The sequence below is a fragment of the Talpa occidentalis genome, unplaced genomic scaffold (assembly GCF_014898055.3).
Source record: "Talpa occidentalis isolate TD23 unplaced genomic scaffold, MPIMG_talOcc4v2.1 talOcc4.12, whole genome shotgun sequence".
In the NCBI taxonomy this organism is placed as follows: domain Eukaryota; kingdom Metazoa; phylum Chordata; class Mammalia; order Eulipotyphla; family Talpidae; genus Talpa; species Talpa occidentalis.
In genome coordinates, this window is record NW_023601212.1 from 23,209,555 (window position 1) to 23,226,948 (window position 17,394).

The 17,394-nt window shown below is 36.3% G+C and overlaps 2 protein-coding genes across 2 annotated transcripts in view; both read right to left on the reverse strand.

Annotated features, from left to right (window-relative positions):
- Window positions 1-17,394, reverse strand: part of LOC119242111 (olfactory receptor 151-like) — a 368,040-nt gene that overhangs the window by 8,466 nt on the left and 342,180 nt on the right. The gene's annotated exons all lie outside the window — the stretch shown is intronic.
- Window positions 3,368-4,309, reverse strand: LOC119242113 (olfactory receptor 8D1-like). The gene has a single exon (XM_037507893.1). It carries the CDS (start codon window positions 4,304-4,306, stop codon window positions 3,368-3,370), a length of 939 nt encoding a protein of 312 aa, XP_037363790.1. The 5' UTR covers window positions 4,307-4,309.

Below are 17,394 nucleotides of genomic sequence, written 5' to 3' on the forward strand. Positions count from 1 at the left end.
ACAAGTCTGAGACTAGACCATTGCCTAATTCCATCAACAACATTTAATTCAAAATGCACTGAAGAATTTCATGGACAACATGAAACCATAAACTATGTAGAAAATACCTAAAAATGCTCCTTGACATTGAATCCAACAGCAAAGGGGGGAGAAACATAAACAAGTAGAACTTTATCAAAATAAAAGCTTTCTTTGGTAAAAGAAATTATCAGCAAAATGAAAGGACATGCTACTAAATGGGAGAAGATATTTGCAAATCACACATTTTTCACACCCATTTCAATAAGTGGTTATTATCCAAAATATATAAAGAACTCATAAAACTTAATGATAAAACATATATCCAGATTAAAAAATGGTTAAAGGATCTGAACAGACACTTTTCTAAGACACCAAGCATGTGAAAAGACGTTCCAAACCTCATCAACTTGAAATATTCAAGTCAAAAACATAAAGTACCACCTCACCCCTGTGAAGATGTCTGGCTTTCAAAAGGCACTAAACAAGTGTTGGAGAGGAGTGGAGAAAACGGCAGCTTTGCACTGTTGTTGGGAATGAAACTGGGGTAGCCATTATGGAAAGCAGTATGGAGAGCCTCAAAAAGCTACAAATGCAAATTCTAATTAATCTGGTCATCCCAATTTGGGTATTTCATTGCAGATACACAAACACTATTTTAAAAACACTTTAGCTCAATCACGATCATTGCAACATTATTTGCAATGCTAAGAACTGGTAACAACCTAATTGCCCATGAACAGATGATTGATAAAGATAATGTGATAATATAAAATGGACTTGTCAGCTATAAAAAGATGAAATTCTGGCATTGCAACAAAATGGAAGGAACTTCAAGGTAATATGCTTAGTGAAGTAAATCAGAAGAAGAAGGAAACAACATATGATTTCACTGATGTATGGTACAAAAAAAAATGCAACAAAATAAACATAGAACTAAATAAAATAAAAGTTACCTTTTAAACTATGAAGAACAAATTACTGGTCACCAGAAAGGAATGAGGAAGCTTGTTTTGTGAATTTGGCATCAGTATTGACTGTGAACCAGTGAACTGGAATTTAGGAATGAACTTAATGTTGTAGATACAGATGTTGATGTATAACGAAGCACACCTGAAACTTATGTACTGTTAGAAAGACCTGACTCATTAATATATAAAAAATATATAAACATATAACTCAAGTGATTAAATATAAAATAATTAAAATATAACTCAAGTGATTAATGATTTAAAAAATGAGAATTACACTCTCAAAGTTTTAATTATACAAATTATTACTGTTACTACAATATCATACAGTTGACCCTTAGAAATTTTCACTCTATGCAGATTTAAAGCCAAATAATTCAACAGGACTTACAGAGGAAAACAAGGTTTACATTCTCCACCTCTCCTGACTTCTGAGAACCTTTCTCAGAGCATTCACTTTAACTATATGTTAGCTTTGATTCTCACTCTCAAGAAGGAATCTTTCCTCAATTATTCATTGATTTTATTTTGCCCATTTTTACTAAGAATTAGCACACTTCAAAAGAAGAAAAGAAAAATAATTCTGAGCACTTCTAGAAACTCAAAGAAGAGAAATACTTATTAATTCATAATATAATTCAAAATGCCCTGATACCAAACCAGACAATATACAAATAAGAGGCATTAACATGGAAGCACATCTAAAACTGTAGAAAAATCTAGTGATTAACTCAAAACCATCACTTTAGCCAATATGTCCTTTTATCTACACTGCCAGGTACAATATTAATATATTAATATCTACTGCATACCTGTGGGAAACAAAACTAGCATTGCATCAAGCAAGCAGAAAATATAAGAGGATATCTCACAATATATGTACAAACCTTTATATTAAAAACTGCAAAAGAGTGCAAAAAAAAAAGACTTAAATACCTGGCATGGTTTATCATGTCCTTTGGAGAGTAATATCAGTTTTGCCAGGATGGAAAAACTCCTTAAACTGATTTCACATTCAAGAGATCCAGAATAAGATCGTGAAAATGGCGTATGCATATAAATATTGACATCTCCATTCTGAAATTTGTATGGAAATACAGGAAATATTTTACAACTGTACAACTTTGAATAACAATATGTTAGAGGACTGACATGACTGGGATCAACCAATGTCTTGACATTAAAGATGCTGTGATAACAACAACATGGTACTCCACCAAGATTAAAGTAGACAAATAGAATAGAATCAAGTAGACAAATAGAATAGATTAAGAATCCAGAAAAAAACTGACTTATATTTGGATAACTGATTTTATACATCAAGTCATTTCAGTGACAATAAAAGCAGCTTTTAAACAAAGACCTAATAGAGATGCACAAGGCATGCATGCCCACAAAGAGAATACACATTTTTTCTCAAGTATAGGGTACATTTTCCAGAGTAGATCACATCTGGAGTCATAAAACAAATTCATGAAGATTGAAATCATACCCAGTATCCTCTTGGACCAAAATGTATCAAACTAGAAATGGATTATCAAAGGAAACCAGGGAAATCCTGTAATATTTAAAGCATGAACAACACTCTTGAGGAAGAATACCAAGAAGCTAAAGACAGTGTTAGATATTAGAAGGTGGAAGGCAACAGATGTCTAAATCAGAGTAAGTGAGAAGGACTCAGGTCTAACCCAATGTAAACGTGTGTGCTTGTGGGGAGAATTCCTTAGGAAATACAATTTGGGAATGAAACAGAGTTTGTTTCTTAGGAACAGGTCCACAATCACTAAGCTGAGATTTCTAAGGGAAATTCATTCCTTACAAAGTGCAAATGTGAAGAAACAGCATTGTCAGTTTTCTTTTGTTAGAATGAAGCTTCCTTTCAGTAAACAGTTCATTTGCCTACATTGTGCGAGACTATTTGTTGTCAAAAATTTCTTCATTCATTTTTGTCAATGTTCATTCATTTTGGAAGTAGACTCTTCAGGAGAAAGAGACATGGAAGAAGAAAAAGGCAGGAGGGGAACAACAAACCAGCAAAGTATACTATGAATTTTGGTCTTTCCCATGATCACAAGTTCAATATTCTATTAGGGTTTTTCCCTAATAAGAGGGGAAGAATGACCCTTATTATTACATTAATAGATTCTATGGAATCTTTCAAAATGAACCTCTTAAATTCATCAAAGATAACTGAATCAAATATGTAAATTTGCTCAAAGGGTATGCTGCATATATGTATAAACTATAAATGAGGCAACATAAGCAGTCAATGGAGAAGAAATGAGAATGGGACATTTCATTTCAGACAAAAATAAGAGAAATGAGTTCTGAGATGAAGAAACCAATACACTGCTGCCATGACCTTCGGTAACTGACTCCTACCCCGTGAGGTGACCAGACCTCATCCCCAGGACTTTTCTCAGCACATTCTTTACATCTTTATTTCTCAAGCTATAGATCAAGGGGTTCAGCATGGGGACCACCGTGGTGTAGAACACAGAGGCCACCTTCTCCTGCATCATGCTGCTGCTGGAGGAGGGCTTTAAATACATAAATACAATGGAGCCATAAAAGATCCCAACAGCTGTCAGGTGAGAGCCACAGGTGCCAAAGGCTTTGGACCTTCCTGCAGCTGAGGGAATTTGAAGAACATTGGCAATAATGAAAATGTAGGAGACAATGACGGCCCCGGTTGTTGACAGCACATTGAATCCAGCCAAGAATAACACTAGAAGCTCATTTGCATGAGTGTTGGAAGAGGCGGTCTTGAGAAAAGGAATTATATCACAGAAGTAATGGTGGATGACATTGTCCCCACAGAAGGAAAGCATGACCATGGAGATCGTGTAGGCTAACGCTCCAAGTATTGCCATAGTGTAGACCCCAGCCACCAATGCATTGCACACTTTTTGGGACATGGTGACACTGTACAACAGAGGACTACAGATAGCCACATATCTATCATATGCCATTGCTGACAGCATATAACACTCTGCAATACCAAAAACACAGAAGAAGAAAAGCTGTGTCATACATCCAGGGTAGGAAATAACATTTTGCTCCAATACAAAGTTTCCCAGGAGTTTGGGGGTAACAATTGTTGAGAAAGAGAAATCAATGAATGACAAATTACCCAGAAAAAAGTACATGGGAGAGTGGAGCTTAGCATTGAAAGTGATTAAGAAGATCATTCCCAGGTTACCCATTACAGTGACCATGTAGATTCCCAGAAACAGGAAGAAGAGGGGCAGCTGGAGTTCTGGCTGGTGTGTTAATCCTTCTAGGACAAACTCAGTGGAAAAATTGCATTCACTCATGTCCTTTACAAATCAGGGTGTGTGTAGCTAGGAAAAAGAAAAGCCACAGAAATATTTTTAAATTATTTTTTCATGATTGGCCAAGCTTTTCTACTACTTTGACTGAAAAAAAAAATGACAAAGAAATTGGAACAGGCTTGCAATATAAACTACTGCATTAAGTATACAATTATGTTACACCAGTACCTGAATAGGAGTATGTACTTATGTCAGGATTTTGTTAAACTTAGCTGAATACACAGCTATATTTACACGAAAATAAAATATCTATACAATGCACTCATTAAAACTGTCATAGGAAATCAGATAAGACTAAGCTGTAAATACATATTTGGCATCAAAGATTAAATTGGTGTCTGGGACACACAGGCACTCAGCAATTATGAATTTTCTGAGACAACATCTTAGAGCGGGGGCACCTCAGTGCTGAGGACATCAAGTTTGCTTAAGAGTGCAAAACGTAATATTCAAGTTTGCTGGCATCTTTTATGTGCAGTGGATTATTACTTAGCATTCAACACAGGAGATGCTCCAAGTTAAGGAAGTTTTCAATTTTATTTTTAATTCTATAATTCAAGTGAGTATGAAGTCAGCTAAGTATTTTTCTTTCTAGGATAGATTTCAGTGTATTTTATGGCATAATAAAAATATGTAGGCATAAGTAGGAAGACAAAAGAATTTTCCTATTTCTCTACCCACTGCACACCCATAGCAACAGAAAACTTTTCTTCCAACTTCATTTGAACTAGGCTAGTAATAAAGAGTTATTTGGGGGCCCACTGTAGTTTTATTGGAATATAAACTTGCAATTCACATCATTTCTATTGTGGTGAATGCTTTAGGACAAAGGCATGCAGAATCTGTGCACTTGAATGCTGTCAAAAATGCAGTCTTTTCTTTCCTGTCACGTGGATAGATTCAAACTGTCAGCTCTAGTGTCTTGCTGAGCCTGTTTAGAGTGTGCTCTATGAGCATCAAGTATAACGTAAACCACATGGCAACTCTAGGAAAGGAAAAAGAAATCAAAGTCCACTCTTACCATCTCTAAAGCCAAGTTCTTTTTCCAGCTGTGTCACTCATTCACACTGTGACTTTGGGAATGTTACTTCACCTCTCTTTCTATAGGAGGATGGAGTGGGTGCATGATCATCAAGACCTGTTATAGCTTTAATATTTAATGATACTGAGTAAGCAACAGTGAGATCTCCTCCATTCCTGTACCCTGAGATGCCCTCTCTAAGCAAGGGAATACTTTTACTTGTTAAGAGGACTTTGACCTCCAAGGAGATGAATAAGTACATTAATCTCTAAGGACTTAAAAAAAATCTAAGGGAGATTCTCAGAGGTGAAATTCTCTGAAGACGATAAAAGCAACTAATCAGTTATACTGGTATACAGAATCATGCCAGACCCAAAGTATGGACATTTTCAATTACAGAATTATGATTAATCTTACTTCTTAGAAGGATAAGCTTTCTTGGAAACTTGGAATGTATCCCTACTGGAATGACTGTAGGATGATAACAATCATACATGCAACAGTTTTCCCGCATCAGTGAGCAGCTTTTCTCTTTTTTGTGCTCCAAAAACAAAGCATGAAAGTGCTGCTTTTACATTTTTAACTTTTTGTGCTATCATTTTAAAAAAATATTTTATTTTTAACTGAGGTGACATTGGGGTATCCCCATCAGGTATTACTACCATAGTGCATCTACTACGGATTTGCCCTTACTCCACCATCATGGAGCATTATGCCACCCTCCCTCCATGTTCTTTTTGTTGATGTGATGCCTTATATTGATTGATTTTCAGATGTTGAAACATCCCTGTGTTTCTGAGTCAATCTCACTTGATCATGGTGTATTATCCTTTGAATGCATTGTTGGATATAGTTTGCTAGGATTTTATTCAGGATTTTTTCATCTGTGTTCATTAGTAAGCTTGGTCTGTAATTTTCTTCTTTTGTGTTGTCATTCTTTAATCTTGGTATTAGAGTAATATTGGCTTCATAAAAGGTACTTGGACATATTCCTTCTTTTTTAATATTTGGAACACTTCGAGTAAGATAGGCATTAGTTCCTGTTTGAAGGTTTGGTGAATTCGCAAGAATTCACTTGCGAAGCCATCTCCTGGATTCTTGTTATTTGGAGAGTTTTGTGTACTGTTTGAATTTCCTTGCTTGTAATTGTTTATTCAGGGTTTCTCTATCTTCCCTATTCAGTCTTGAATAATCGCATAATTCTAGGAATTTGTCCTTTTTTTTAGCTCTTTGAATTTGTTAATATATAGGTGTTCATAGTAGTCTCTAATTATCCTTTGAATTTCTGCAGCATCTGTTATGAAATCTGTTATGATTTCTCCACCTTCATTTTTGAATCCATTTATTTGAGCTTTCTCCTTTATTTTCTTAGTGAGCCTTGCTAGCGGTTTGTCTACTGAGCTTATTTTTCAAAGAACCAACTTTTGGTTTCAGTGATTTCTGTACTCTCTTTTTAATTTCTACTTCATTTATCCTGCTTTGATTTTTATTATTTTTGTTGTTTTACTGTCTATTGAATTGTTTGTTCTTGCTTTTCTAATTTCTCAAGCTGAGAATGACAGTTGAGCACTTTCTTATTTCCTGATGTGGTCCTATCTTGCTATGTATTTCCCTCTGAGTACTGATTTTGTTAGATGGCATAATTTTGAATCATTGTATGCTCATTTTCATTTGTCTGGAGTATTTTTCTAATTTCTTTTTTGATTTTCTCATTAACTCAATGGTCTTTCACTAGTGTGTTGTTTATTCTCCATGTATTGAAAGATTTTCCTGCTATCTTTTGGTAGTTTATTTCTAGTTAGATACCTTTATGGTCTGAGAAGATACTGAGTATGATTTCAGTCTTCATGTATGTATTGGTATTTGTTTTGTGTTCAAGAATGTGGTCTGTTCTGGAGAATGTCACATACGCAATTGAGAAAAATGTGTATTCTGCTTTTTGGGGGTACAATATCATCCTTATGTCTATGAGGCTCAGAGGTCTACTATTTCTATTTAAGGCTATTATACCCCTGTTTATTTTCTGTCTAGTTGATATGTCCGTTAGTGAGAGTGAGGTGTTGAAATCTCCAACTACTACTGTGTTTTTTACTATGCTTCTCTTCTGAGTTGATGGTAGTTGCCTAGTGTATTTTGGTGCTCCTACTTTTGATGCATACATGTCTTCTCAATGTTTCATTTCCTTTAGCATTATATAGTGTCCCTCTTTGTCTCTTGTTACCTTTCTTAACTGATAATATATTTTGTCTTGTTTTGAGTCCCATGTGCTTGTAGGAAAATTTTACAACCCTTTATTCTGATTCCATGATTGTCTCTGGAGTTTAGGTGTGTTTCCTGGATACAAAAAAAGGTTGGATTTTGCTTCCCAATTTAACTAGATACTCCATGGTTTTTTTTAACCTATTTTTTTTATTTTAACATATATCATTTTTTACATTGTTTACACAATATTTTCTTCCCTCCCCACCCCCTCAGATTGAGTCCTCCTGGAAGTTCCTTCCCCAAGGCACCCATGCACCATCACCACAGTCCATGTTCTCCTCCCTCCCTTCACCCTTCTCCCTCCTCCTCCCCTGCAGTATGTCTCTGGTTTATAATTATCTGTTTTTGCTTTGTTGTGGTTTGTACTGTTATTATTTTTTTAAAACTGATGTTTTATTTGGTTCCCCTATATTCCTGTCATAAGTGAAACCATACGATATTTACTTTTTCCTTCTGGCTTATTTCACTGAGCATAATTCCTTCTAGCTCCATCCATGTTGCTGTGAATGGCATGAGTTTATCTTTTTTGATAGCTGAATAATATTCCATTGTGTATATATACCACATCTTCTTCATCCAGTCATCCATTTTTGGGCATTTGGGTTGTTTCCAGCTTTTACCTATTGTAAATAGTGTTGCAATCTTTTTTGAATTGCAGGCGCTCTTTTGAATCACTGTTTTTGTATCCTTGGGTAGATCCCTAGAAGTGGAATTGCTGGATTGTATGGCAGCTCCATATTTAGTAGACTGAGGAATCTCAAGACACCATTCCACAGAGTTGGACCAGTTTGCACTCCCACCAGCAATGTAAGAGAGTTCTTTTTTCACCACTGCATCTTTGCCAACATTTGTTGTTGCTTATTTTTTTGATGTGCGCCATTCTTACTGGTGTAAGCTGGAAGATACTCCATGTTTTTTAATTGATGAGTGTAGTCCATTTACATTTGGAGTTATTATAGATATGTGAAAATCCATTTCTGCCATTAGATCTTACTGTTTGTGGTTTTATATACTTTTTATTTATTCAATTCTTTGGTCAAATATACCAATATTTTAGCATTTTTTACAGATTTATTTATTTATGCATACAAGAGCTGGGGTACAGGCCAGAGGCTCGGGGGGTGAGAGGATTCACCAGAGACAGAGTGGGAAACAGAGCAGGGAGACTGACTAAAATACACTGCTGAGGGGAGCAGCAGGCCAGACAGGAGAGGTCTGCCGCGTCATGTATATAGCTCCCTGGTAGGCAAGGGAGCAAACTCACACTGTGGTGGCTGCAGAGAGCTTCACAGGCTGCCTCTTAACAACTTGTGCCACCAGGGAGGCCCTATTTTAGCTTCAGAAGTCACTTAATTTTTACAACCTGCTCATTTCAAACAAATTTAAAGGCATTTAAAAATGAAAATGCCAGGGCCTCCCCCGTGGTGCAGCAGTTGACCGCTGGGTGCGAAGCTGCCTGCAGCCTCTGCAGCGCTGGTTCGATCCCCGGCTGCTCCCTGGACACCAGAGGAGGGTCCCACATGGCGCGCAGACCTCTCCTGCCTCCCGCTGTTCCCCTCAACAAAGTTCTTCCATCCTTCTGCCTGCTCTGGCTCTGGTGAATTCTCTCACCCTCCTTGCTTCTGAAGTACCCAGTGCTTGTGTAATAAAATAAAATAAAATAAAATTAAATTAAATTAAAAAAATGAAAATGCCAAGCAGTCACCCACAATTGACATAACAGAGACACTAAATTCCAGCAATAATCTATGAAGAGAAAAGAGATACTCAGAGAAGATTGAGTAAATTTTTTTATTAAATTAGCATCATAATATACAAGCTTTTATAAACAAAACAATTACCATCATACAAGAAGCAAAATCACCCAATTTAAAATAGAAGAAATTATATGACTGAGACGATTGTTTCTCATAAGATTTATATCCCTGGCATTAGGGGGTAGCCCACTTCAGTCTCTGCTGAGCAAAGAGCCTGAAGTCTATTTAGAAGTGAGAACTATTCTTGGTTGTGTCCACTTCTCCCTCTTCACTATAAGTAAAACTGGTGGTTTCTTCATTTTGTTGACTTCTCTTCCCCCTATTTCTTCCATCTTTCCTTTTTGTTTCTGTTGATGGTTGAGGTTAGTTGACATGTGCTTTGATATTTTTTGCACATGCCTAATGGAGACATTTCTGTATATCTCTGGCATATATAGTATGTGAATTTAAATAGAGTCCCATACCAGATTATGTGGGCATTGTTTTTTTTTTCAACCCCTTGAGGTGTAATGTAAGAGTTTTTCATATTTTCAATGATATTTGTTTAACCTGTGACTAGAGAGGCAGAGACTTACGCCCTTTGAGAGAGTCCAAAATTTAGCTTACTGGTAAAAATTCAGAACATAGCCCTGGAGCCTTTGCTTCCACAGCAAAAGTCCTTAAGTTGAAGTTTATAAGTATGACAACATGAATGCAAAATTTGTTTCCACTTATCTCTAAATTAAATCAAGTCAGAGACTAGACCATTGCCTAATTCCATCAACAACATTTAATTCAAAATGTACTAAAGACTTGCATGGACAACATGAAAGAAAATACCTACAAATGCTCCTTGACATTGCATCCAACAGCAAAGGGGAGAGAAACATAAACAAGTAGAGCTTTATCAAAATAAAAGCTTTCTTTGGTGAAAGAAATTATCAGCAAAATAAAAGGACACTCTACTAAATGGGAGAAGATATTTGCATATCACACATTTTTCACACCCATTTCAATAAGTGGTTATTATCCAAACTATATAAAGAAATCATATTCAATGATAAAACATACATCCCGATTAGTAAAGGTTTAAAGGATCTGAGTAGACACTTTTCCAAGACACCAAGCATGTGAAAAGATGTTCCGAACCTCATGAACTTGAAATATTCAAGTCAAAAACATAAAGTACCACCTCAACCCTGTGAGGATGTCTGGTTTCCAAAAAGCACTAAACAACAAGTGTTGGAGAGGAGTAGAGAAAACGGCAGCTTTGCACTGTTGTTGGGAATGAAACTGGGGTAGGTAGCCATTATGTAGAGCAGTATGCAGAGCCTCAAAAAACTACAAATGCAAATTCTAATTAATCTGGTTATTCCACTTTGGGTATTTCATTGCAGTTATACAAACACTATTTTAAAAACACGTTAGCTCACCCACGATCATTGCAACATTATTTGCAATGCTAAGAACTGGTAACAACCTAATTGCCCAAGAACAGATTATTGATAAAGATAATGTGATAATATAAAGTGGATTAGTCAGCTATAAAAAGATGAAATTCTGGCATTGCAACAAAATGGAAGGAACTTCAAGGTAATATGCTTAGTGAGGTAAGTCAGAAGAAGAAACAACATATGATTTCACTGACATATGGTGCAAAAAAACCACAACAAAATAAACATAGAACTAAATAAAACAAAAGTTACCTTTTAAACTATGAAGAACATATTATTGGTCACCAGAAAGGAATGAGGAAGCTTGTTTTGTGAATTTGGCATCAGTATTGATTGTGAACCCGTGAACTGGACTTTTAGGAATGAACTTAATGTTGTAGTTACAGATGTTGCTATATAATGAAGCACACTTGAAACTTATGTACTGTTGGAATGACCTGACACATCAATATTTAAAAAAATATATAAACATATAATAGTCATTAAAATACAACTCAAATGATTTATGACAAAAAATAACATGAGAGCGACTCTCTCAAAGTTTTAATGATACAAACTATTATTGTTAGCACATTATCATATAGCTGACCCTTAGATATTTTCACTGTATGCAGATTTTAGCCAAATAATTCAACAAGACTCACAGAGGGAAAAAGAAGATTTAATTCTCCATACTTCCTGACTCCTGAAAACGTTTCTCAGAGCATTCACTTTAACTATTTGTTAGCTTTGATTCTCACTCTCAAGAAGGAATCTTTCCTCAATTATTCATTGATTTTATTTTGCCCATTTTTACTAAGAATTAGCACTCTTCTAAAGAAGAAAAGAAAAATGATTCTGAGCACTTCCAGAAACTCAAAGAAGAGAATTACTTATTAATTCATAATATAATTCAAAATGCCCTATACCAAATCAGACAATATACAAATAAGAGGCATTAACATTGAAGCACAACTAAAACTGTAGAAAAATCTAGTGATCAACTCAAAACAGTCACTTCAGCAAATACGTCCTTTTATCTACACTGCCAGGTACAATATTAATATATAAATATCTACTACATAGCTGTGGGAAACAAAACTAGCATTGCATCAAGCAAGTAGAAAATATAAGAGAGGATATCTCAAATATATGTACAAACCTTTATATTAAAAACTGCAAAAGAGTGTAAAAAAAAAAAAAAAGACTTAAACACCTGGCATGGTTTACCATGTCCTTTGGAGAGTAATATCAGTTTTGTCAGGATGCCAAAACTCCTTAAATTGATTTCACATTCAAGAGATCCAGAATAGGATCGCGAAAATGGTGTATGCATATAAATATTGACATCTCCATTCTGAAATTTGTATGGAAATACAGGAGATATTTTATAACTGTACAACTTTGAATAACAATATGTCAGAGGACTAGCATGACTGAGATCAACCAATGTCTTGATATTAAAGTTGCTGTGATAACAACATGGTACTCCACCAAGATTAATTAGACAAATAGAACAGAATCAAGTAGACAAAAATAAAGAATCAGAAAGAAACTGACATATTTGGATAACTGATTTTTTATCAATTCATTTCAGTGACAATAAAAGCAGCTTTTAAACAAAGATCTAACAGAGATGCACAAGAGTTGCATGCCCACAAAGAAAATACACATTTTTCTCACGTGCATAGGGTACATTTTGCAGAGTAGACCACATTTGGAATCATAAAACAAATTTATGAAGATTGAAATCATACCCAGCATCTTCTTGGACCAAAATGTATCAAACTAGAAATGGATTATCAAAGGAAACCAGGGAAATCCTATAATATTTAAAGCATGAACAACACTCTTGAGGAAGAATACCAAGAAGCCAAAGACAGTGTTAGATATTAGAAGGTGGAAGGCAGCAGATGTCTAAATCAGAGTAAGTGAGAAGGACTCAGGTCTATCCCAATTTAAACGGGTGTGCTTGCGGGGAGAAGAATGCCTTAGGAAATACAATTTGGGAATGAAACAGAGTTTGTTTCGTAGGAACAGGTTCACGATCACTAAGCTGAGATTTCTAAGGGAAATTCATTCCTTACAAAGTGCAAATGTGAAGAAACAGCATTGTCAGTTTTCTTTTGTTAGAATGACGCTTCCTTTCAGTAAACAGTTTCATTTGCCTACATTGTGTGAGACTATTTGTTGTCAAAAATTTCTTCATTCATTTTTGCCAATGTTCATTCATTTTGGAAGCAGACTCTTCAGGAGAAAGAGAAATGGTAGAAGAAAAAGGCAGGAGGACCTATAGAGGGACCAACACTCCAACAAAGTGTGCAATGAATTTCGGCCTTTCCTTTGATCACAAGTTCAGATATTCTATCCGGGTTTTTCCTAATAGGAAGGGAAGAATGACCCTTACTATTCCACTAACATATTCCATGGAATCTTTCAAAATGAACCTCTTAAATTCATCAAAGATAACTAATCAAATACGTAAAAGTTAGCCCAGGGGTGTGCTGCATATGTGTATAAAATACAAATGAGGCAACATTAAGCAGTCAATGCAGAAGAAATGAGAACGGAACATTTCATTTCAGACAAAAATAAGAGAAATGAGTTCTAAGATGAAGAAACCAAAACACTGCTGTCGTGACCTTCAGTAACTGACTCCTACCCCGTGAGGTGACCTGACCTCATCCCCAGGACTTTTCTCAGCACGTTCTTTACATCTTTATTTCTCAAGCTATAGATCAAGGGGTTCAGCATGGGGACCACCGTGGTATAGAACACAGAGGCCACCTTCTCCTGCATCATGCTGCTGCTGGAGGAGGGCTTTAAATACATAAATACAATGGAGCCATAAAACATCCCAACAGCTGTCAGATGAGAGCCACAGGTGCCAAAGGCTTTGGACCTGCCTGCAGCTGAGGGAATGCGAAGAACATTGGCAATAATGAAGATGTAGGAGATAACGACGGCCCCAGTTGTTGACAGCACATTGAATCCAGCCAAGAATAACTCTAGAAGCTCATTTGCATGAGTGTTGGAAGAGGAGCGCTTGAGAAGAGGAATTATATCACAGAAGTAATGGTGGATGACATTGTCCCCACAGAAGGATAGCATGACCATGGAGATCGTGTAGGCTAACGCTCCAAGTATTGCCATAGTGTAGACCCCAGCCACCAATGCATTGCACACTTTTTGGGACATGGTGACACTGTACAACAGAGGATTACAGATAGCCACATATCTATCATATGCCATTGCTGACAGCATATAACACTCTGCAATAGCAAACACACAAAAGAAGAAAAGCTGTGTGATACATCCAGGGTAGGAAATAACATTCTGCTCCAAAACGAAGTTTCCCAGGAGTTTGATCTCTTTTACTGATGAGTAAAAGAGATCAATGAATGACAAATTACCCAGAAAGAAGTACATGGGAGATTGGAGCTTGGCATTGAAAGTGATTAGGAGGATCATCCCCAGGTTTCCCATTACAGTGACTACGTAGATTCCCAGAAACAGGAAGAAGAGGGGTAGCTGGAGTTCTGGCTGGTGTGTTAATCCTTCTAGGACAAACTCAGTGGAAAAATTGCACTCACTCATGTCCTTTACAAATCAGGGTGTGTGTAGCTAGGAAAAAGAAAAGCCATGGAAATATTATTTTAGTTATTTTCTCATGATTGGCAAAGCTTTTCTACTACTTTGACTAAAAAAAAAAAAATAATAACAATGACATTGGAACAGGCTTGCAATATAAACTACTGCTTTAAGTATACAATTATGTTACACCAGTACCCTATCAGGAGTATGTATTATGTCAGGATTGTGTTAAACTTAGCTGAATACACAGCTATATATATACAAAAAAATAAAATATCTATATAATGCGCTCATGAAAATTGTCATAGTAAGTCAGGTAAGACTAAGCTCTAATTACATTTTTGGCATCAAAGATTAAATTGGAGTCTGGGACACACAGGCACTCGGCAATTATGAATTTTCTGAGACAACTTCTTAGAGCGGGGGAACCTCAGTGCTGAGGATGTCAAGTTTGCTTAAAATTGCAAAAGGTAATATTCAGGTTTGCTGGCACCTTTTATGTGCAGTGGATTGTTACTTAGTTTTCAACACAGGAGATGCTCCAAGTTAAGGAAGTTTTCAATTTTATTTTTAATTCTATAATTCAAATGAGTGTGAAGTCGGCTATGTATTTTTCTTTCTAGAATGGAATTTCAGTGTATTTTGTGGCATAATAAAAATATGTAGGTATAAGTAGGAAGACAAAAGAATTTTCTTATTTCTCTACCCACTGTACACCCATAGCAACAGAAAACTTTTCTTCCAACTTCATTTGAACTATATAATGCACTCATGAAAATTGTAGTTTTATTGGAATATAAACTTGCAATTCACATCATTTCTATTGTGGTGAATGCTTTAGGAAAAAGGCATGCAGTATCTGTGCACTTGAATGCTGTCAAAAATGCAGTCTTGGGCCTCCCCGGTGGCGCAGCGGTTGAGCGCTGGGTTGCGAAGCTGCCCGCAGCCTCTGCAGGCCAGTTCGATCCCCAGCTGTTCCCCGGCCACCAGAGGAGGGTCCCACATGGCGCGCAGACCTCTCCTGCCGCCCGCTGCTCCCCTCAGTAGTGTACTTCGGTCCTTCTGCCTGCTCTGCTCCCTGCTCTGGCTCTGGTGAATTTTCTCTCACCCCCCCGCGCTTCTGACTGTACCCAGTGCTTGTATGTATAAATCAATCAATCAATCAATAAACAAATCTTTAAAAAAAAAAAAAATGCAGTCTTTTCTTTCCTGTCACGTGGATAGATTCAAACTGTCAGCTGTAGTGTCTTGCTGAGCCTGTTTAGAGTGTGCTCTATGAGCATCAAGTATAACGTAAACCACATGGCAACTCTAGGAAACGAAAAAGAAATCAAAGTCCGCTCTTACCATCTCTAAAGCCAAGTTCTTTTTCCAGCTGTGTCACCCATTCACACTGTGACTTTGGGAATGTTACTTCACCTCTCTTTCTATAGGAGGATGGAGTGGGTGCATGATCACCAAGACCTGTTATAGCTCTGATATTTATGATACTGAGTGAGCAACAGTGAGATTCCCTTCATTCCTATACCCTGAGATGCCTTCTCTAAGAAAGGGAATACTTTTAATTGTTCACAGGACTTTGACCTCCAAGGAGATGAATAAGTACATTAATCTCTAAGGACTTAAAAAAAAAATCTAAGGGAGATTCTCAGAGGTGAAATTCTCTGAAGACGATAAAAGCAACTAATCAATTATACTGGTATACAGAATCATTCCAGACCCGAAGTATGGACATTTCCAATTACAGAATTATGATAAATCTTACTTCTTAGAGAGATAAACTTTCTTGGAAACTTGGAATGTCTCCCTTCTGGAATGACTGTAGGATGATAACAATCATGCATGCAGCAGTTTTCCCGCATCAGTGAGCAAAACTCCAGCTTTTCCTTTTTTTGTGCTTCAAAAAGAAAACATGACCGTGTTGCTTTTACATTTTTAACTCTTTTGTGCTATCATTTAAAAAAATATTTTATTTCTAACTGAGGTGACATTAGGGAATCCCCATCAGGTATTACCACCATAGTGCATTAACTACAAATTCACCCTTACTCCACCATCATGGAGCATTATGCCTCCCTCCCTCCCTGTTCTTTTTGTTGATGTGATGACTTATATTGATTGATTTTCAGATGTTGAAACATCCCCGTGTTCCTGTTATCAATCCCACTTGGTCATGGTGTATTATCCTGTGAATGCTAGGGTTTTATTCAGGATTCCTGCATCTGCGTTCATTAGTAGGCTTGGTCTGTAATTTTCTTCTTTTGTGTTGTCCTTGTTTAATCTTGGTATTAGAGTAATATTGACTTCATAAAAGTACTTGGTTATATTCCTTCTTTTTTAATATTTGGAAGACTTTGAGTAAGATAAGCATTAGTTCCTCTTTGAAGGTTTGGTAGAATTCACTTGTGAAGCCATCTCCTGGATTCTTGTTATTTGGAGAGTTTCGTGTACTGTTTGAATTTCTTTGCATAATTCTAAGATTTTGTCCTTTTTTAGCACTTTGAATTTGTTAGCATATAGGTGATCATAGTAGTCTCTAACTATACCTTGAATTTCTGCAGCATCTGTTGTGATTTCTCCACCTTCATTTTTGATTCCATTTATTTGAGCTTGCTCCTTTATTTTCTTAGTGAGCCTTGCTCGAGGTTTGTCTACTTAGCTTATTTTTTCAAATAACCAACTTCTGGTTTCAATGATTTCTGTACTGTCTTTTTAATTTCTATTTCGTTTATTCTGCTTTGATTTATATATTTTAGTTGTTCTACTGTCTATTAGATTGTTTGTTCTTGGTTTTCTCATTCCTCAACTTGAGAAAGAAGGTTGTTCATATGAGCTCTTTCTTATTTCTTGATGTGGTCGTCCTATATTGCTATGTATTTCCCTGAGTACTGATTTTGTTAGATGCCTTAGGTTCTGAATCATTGTATGCTCATTTTCATTGGTCTTGGAGTATTTTTTCAAATTTCTTCTTTGATTTTCTCAGTAACTCAATGGTCTTTTACTAGTGTGTTGTTTATTCTGCAT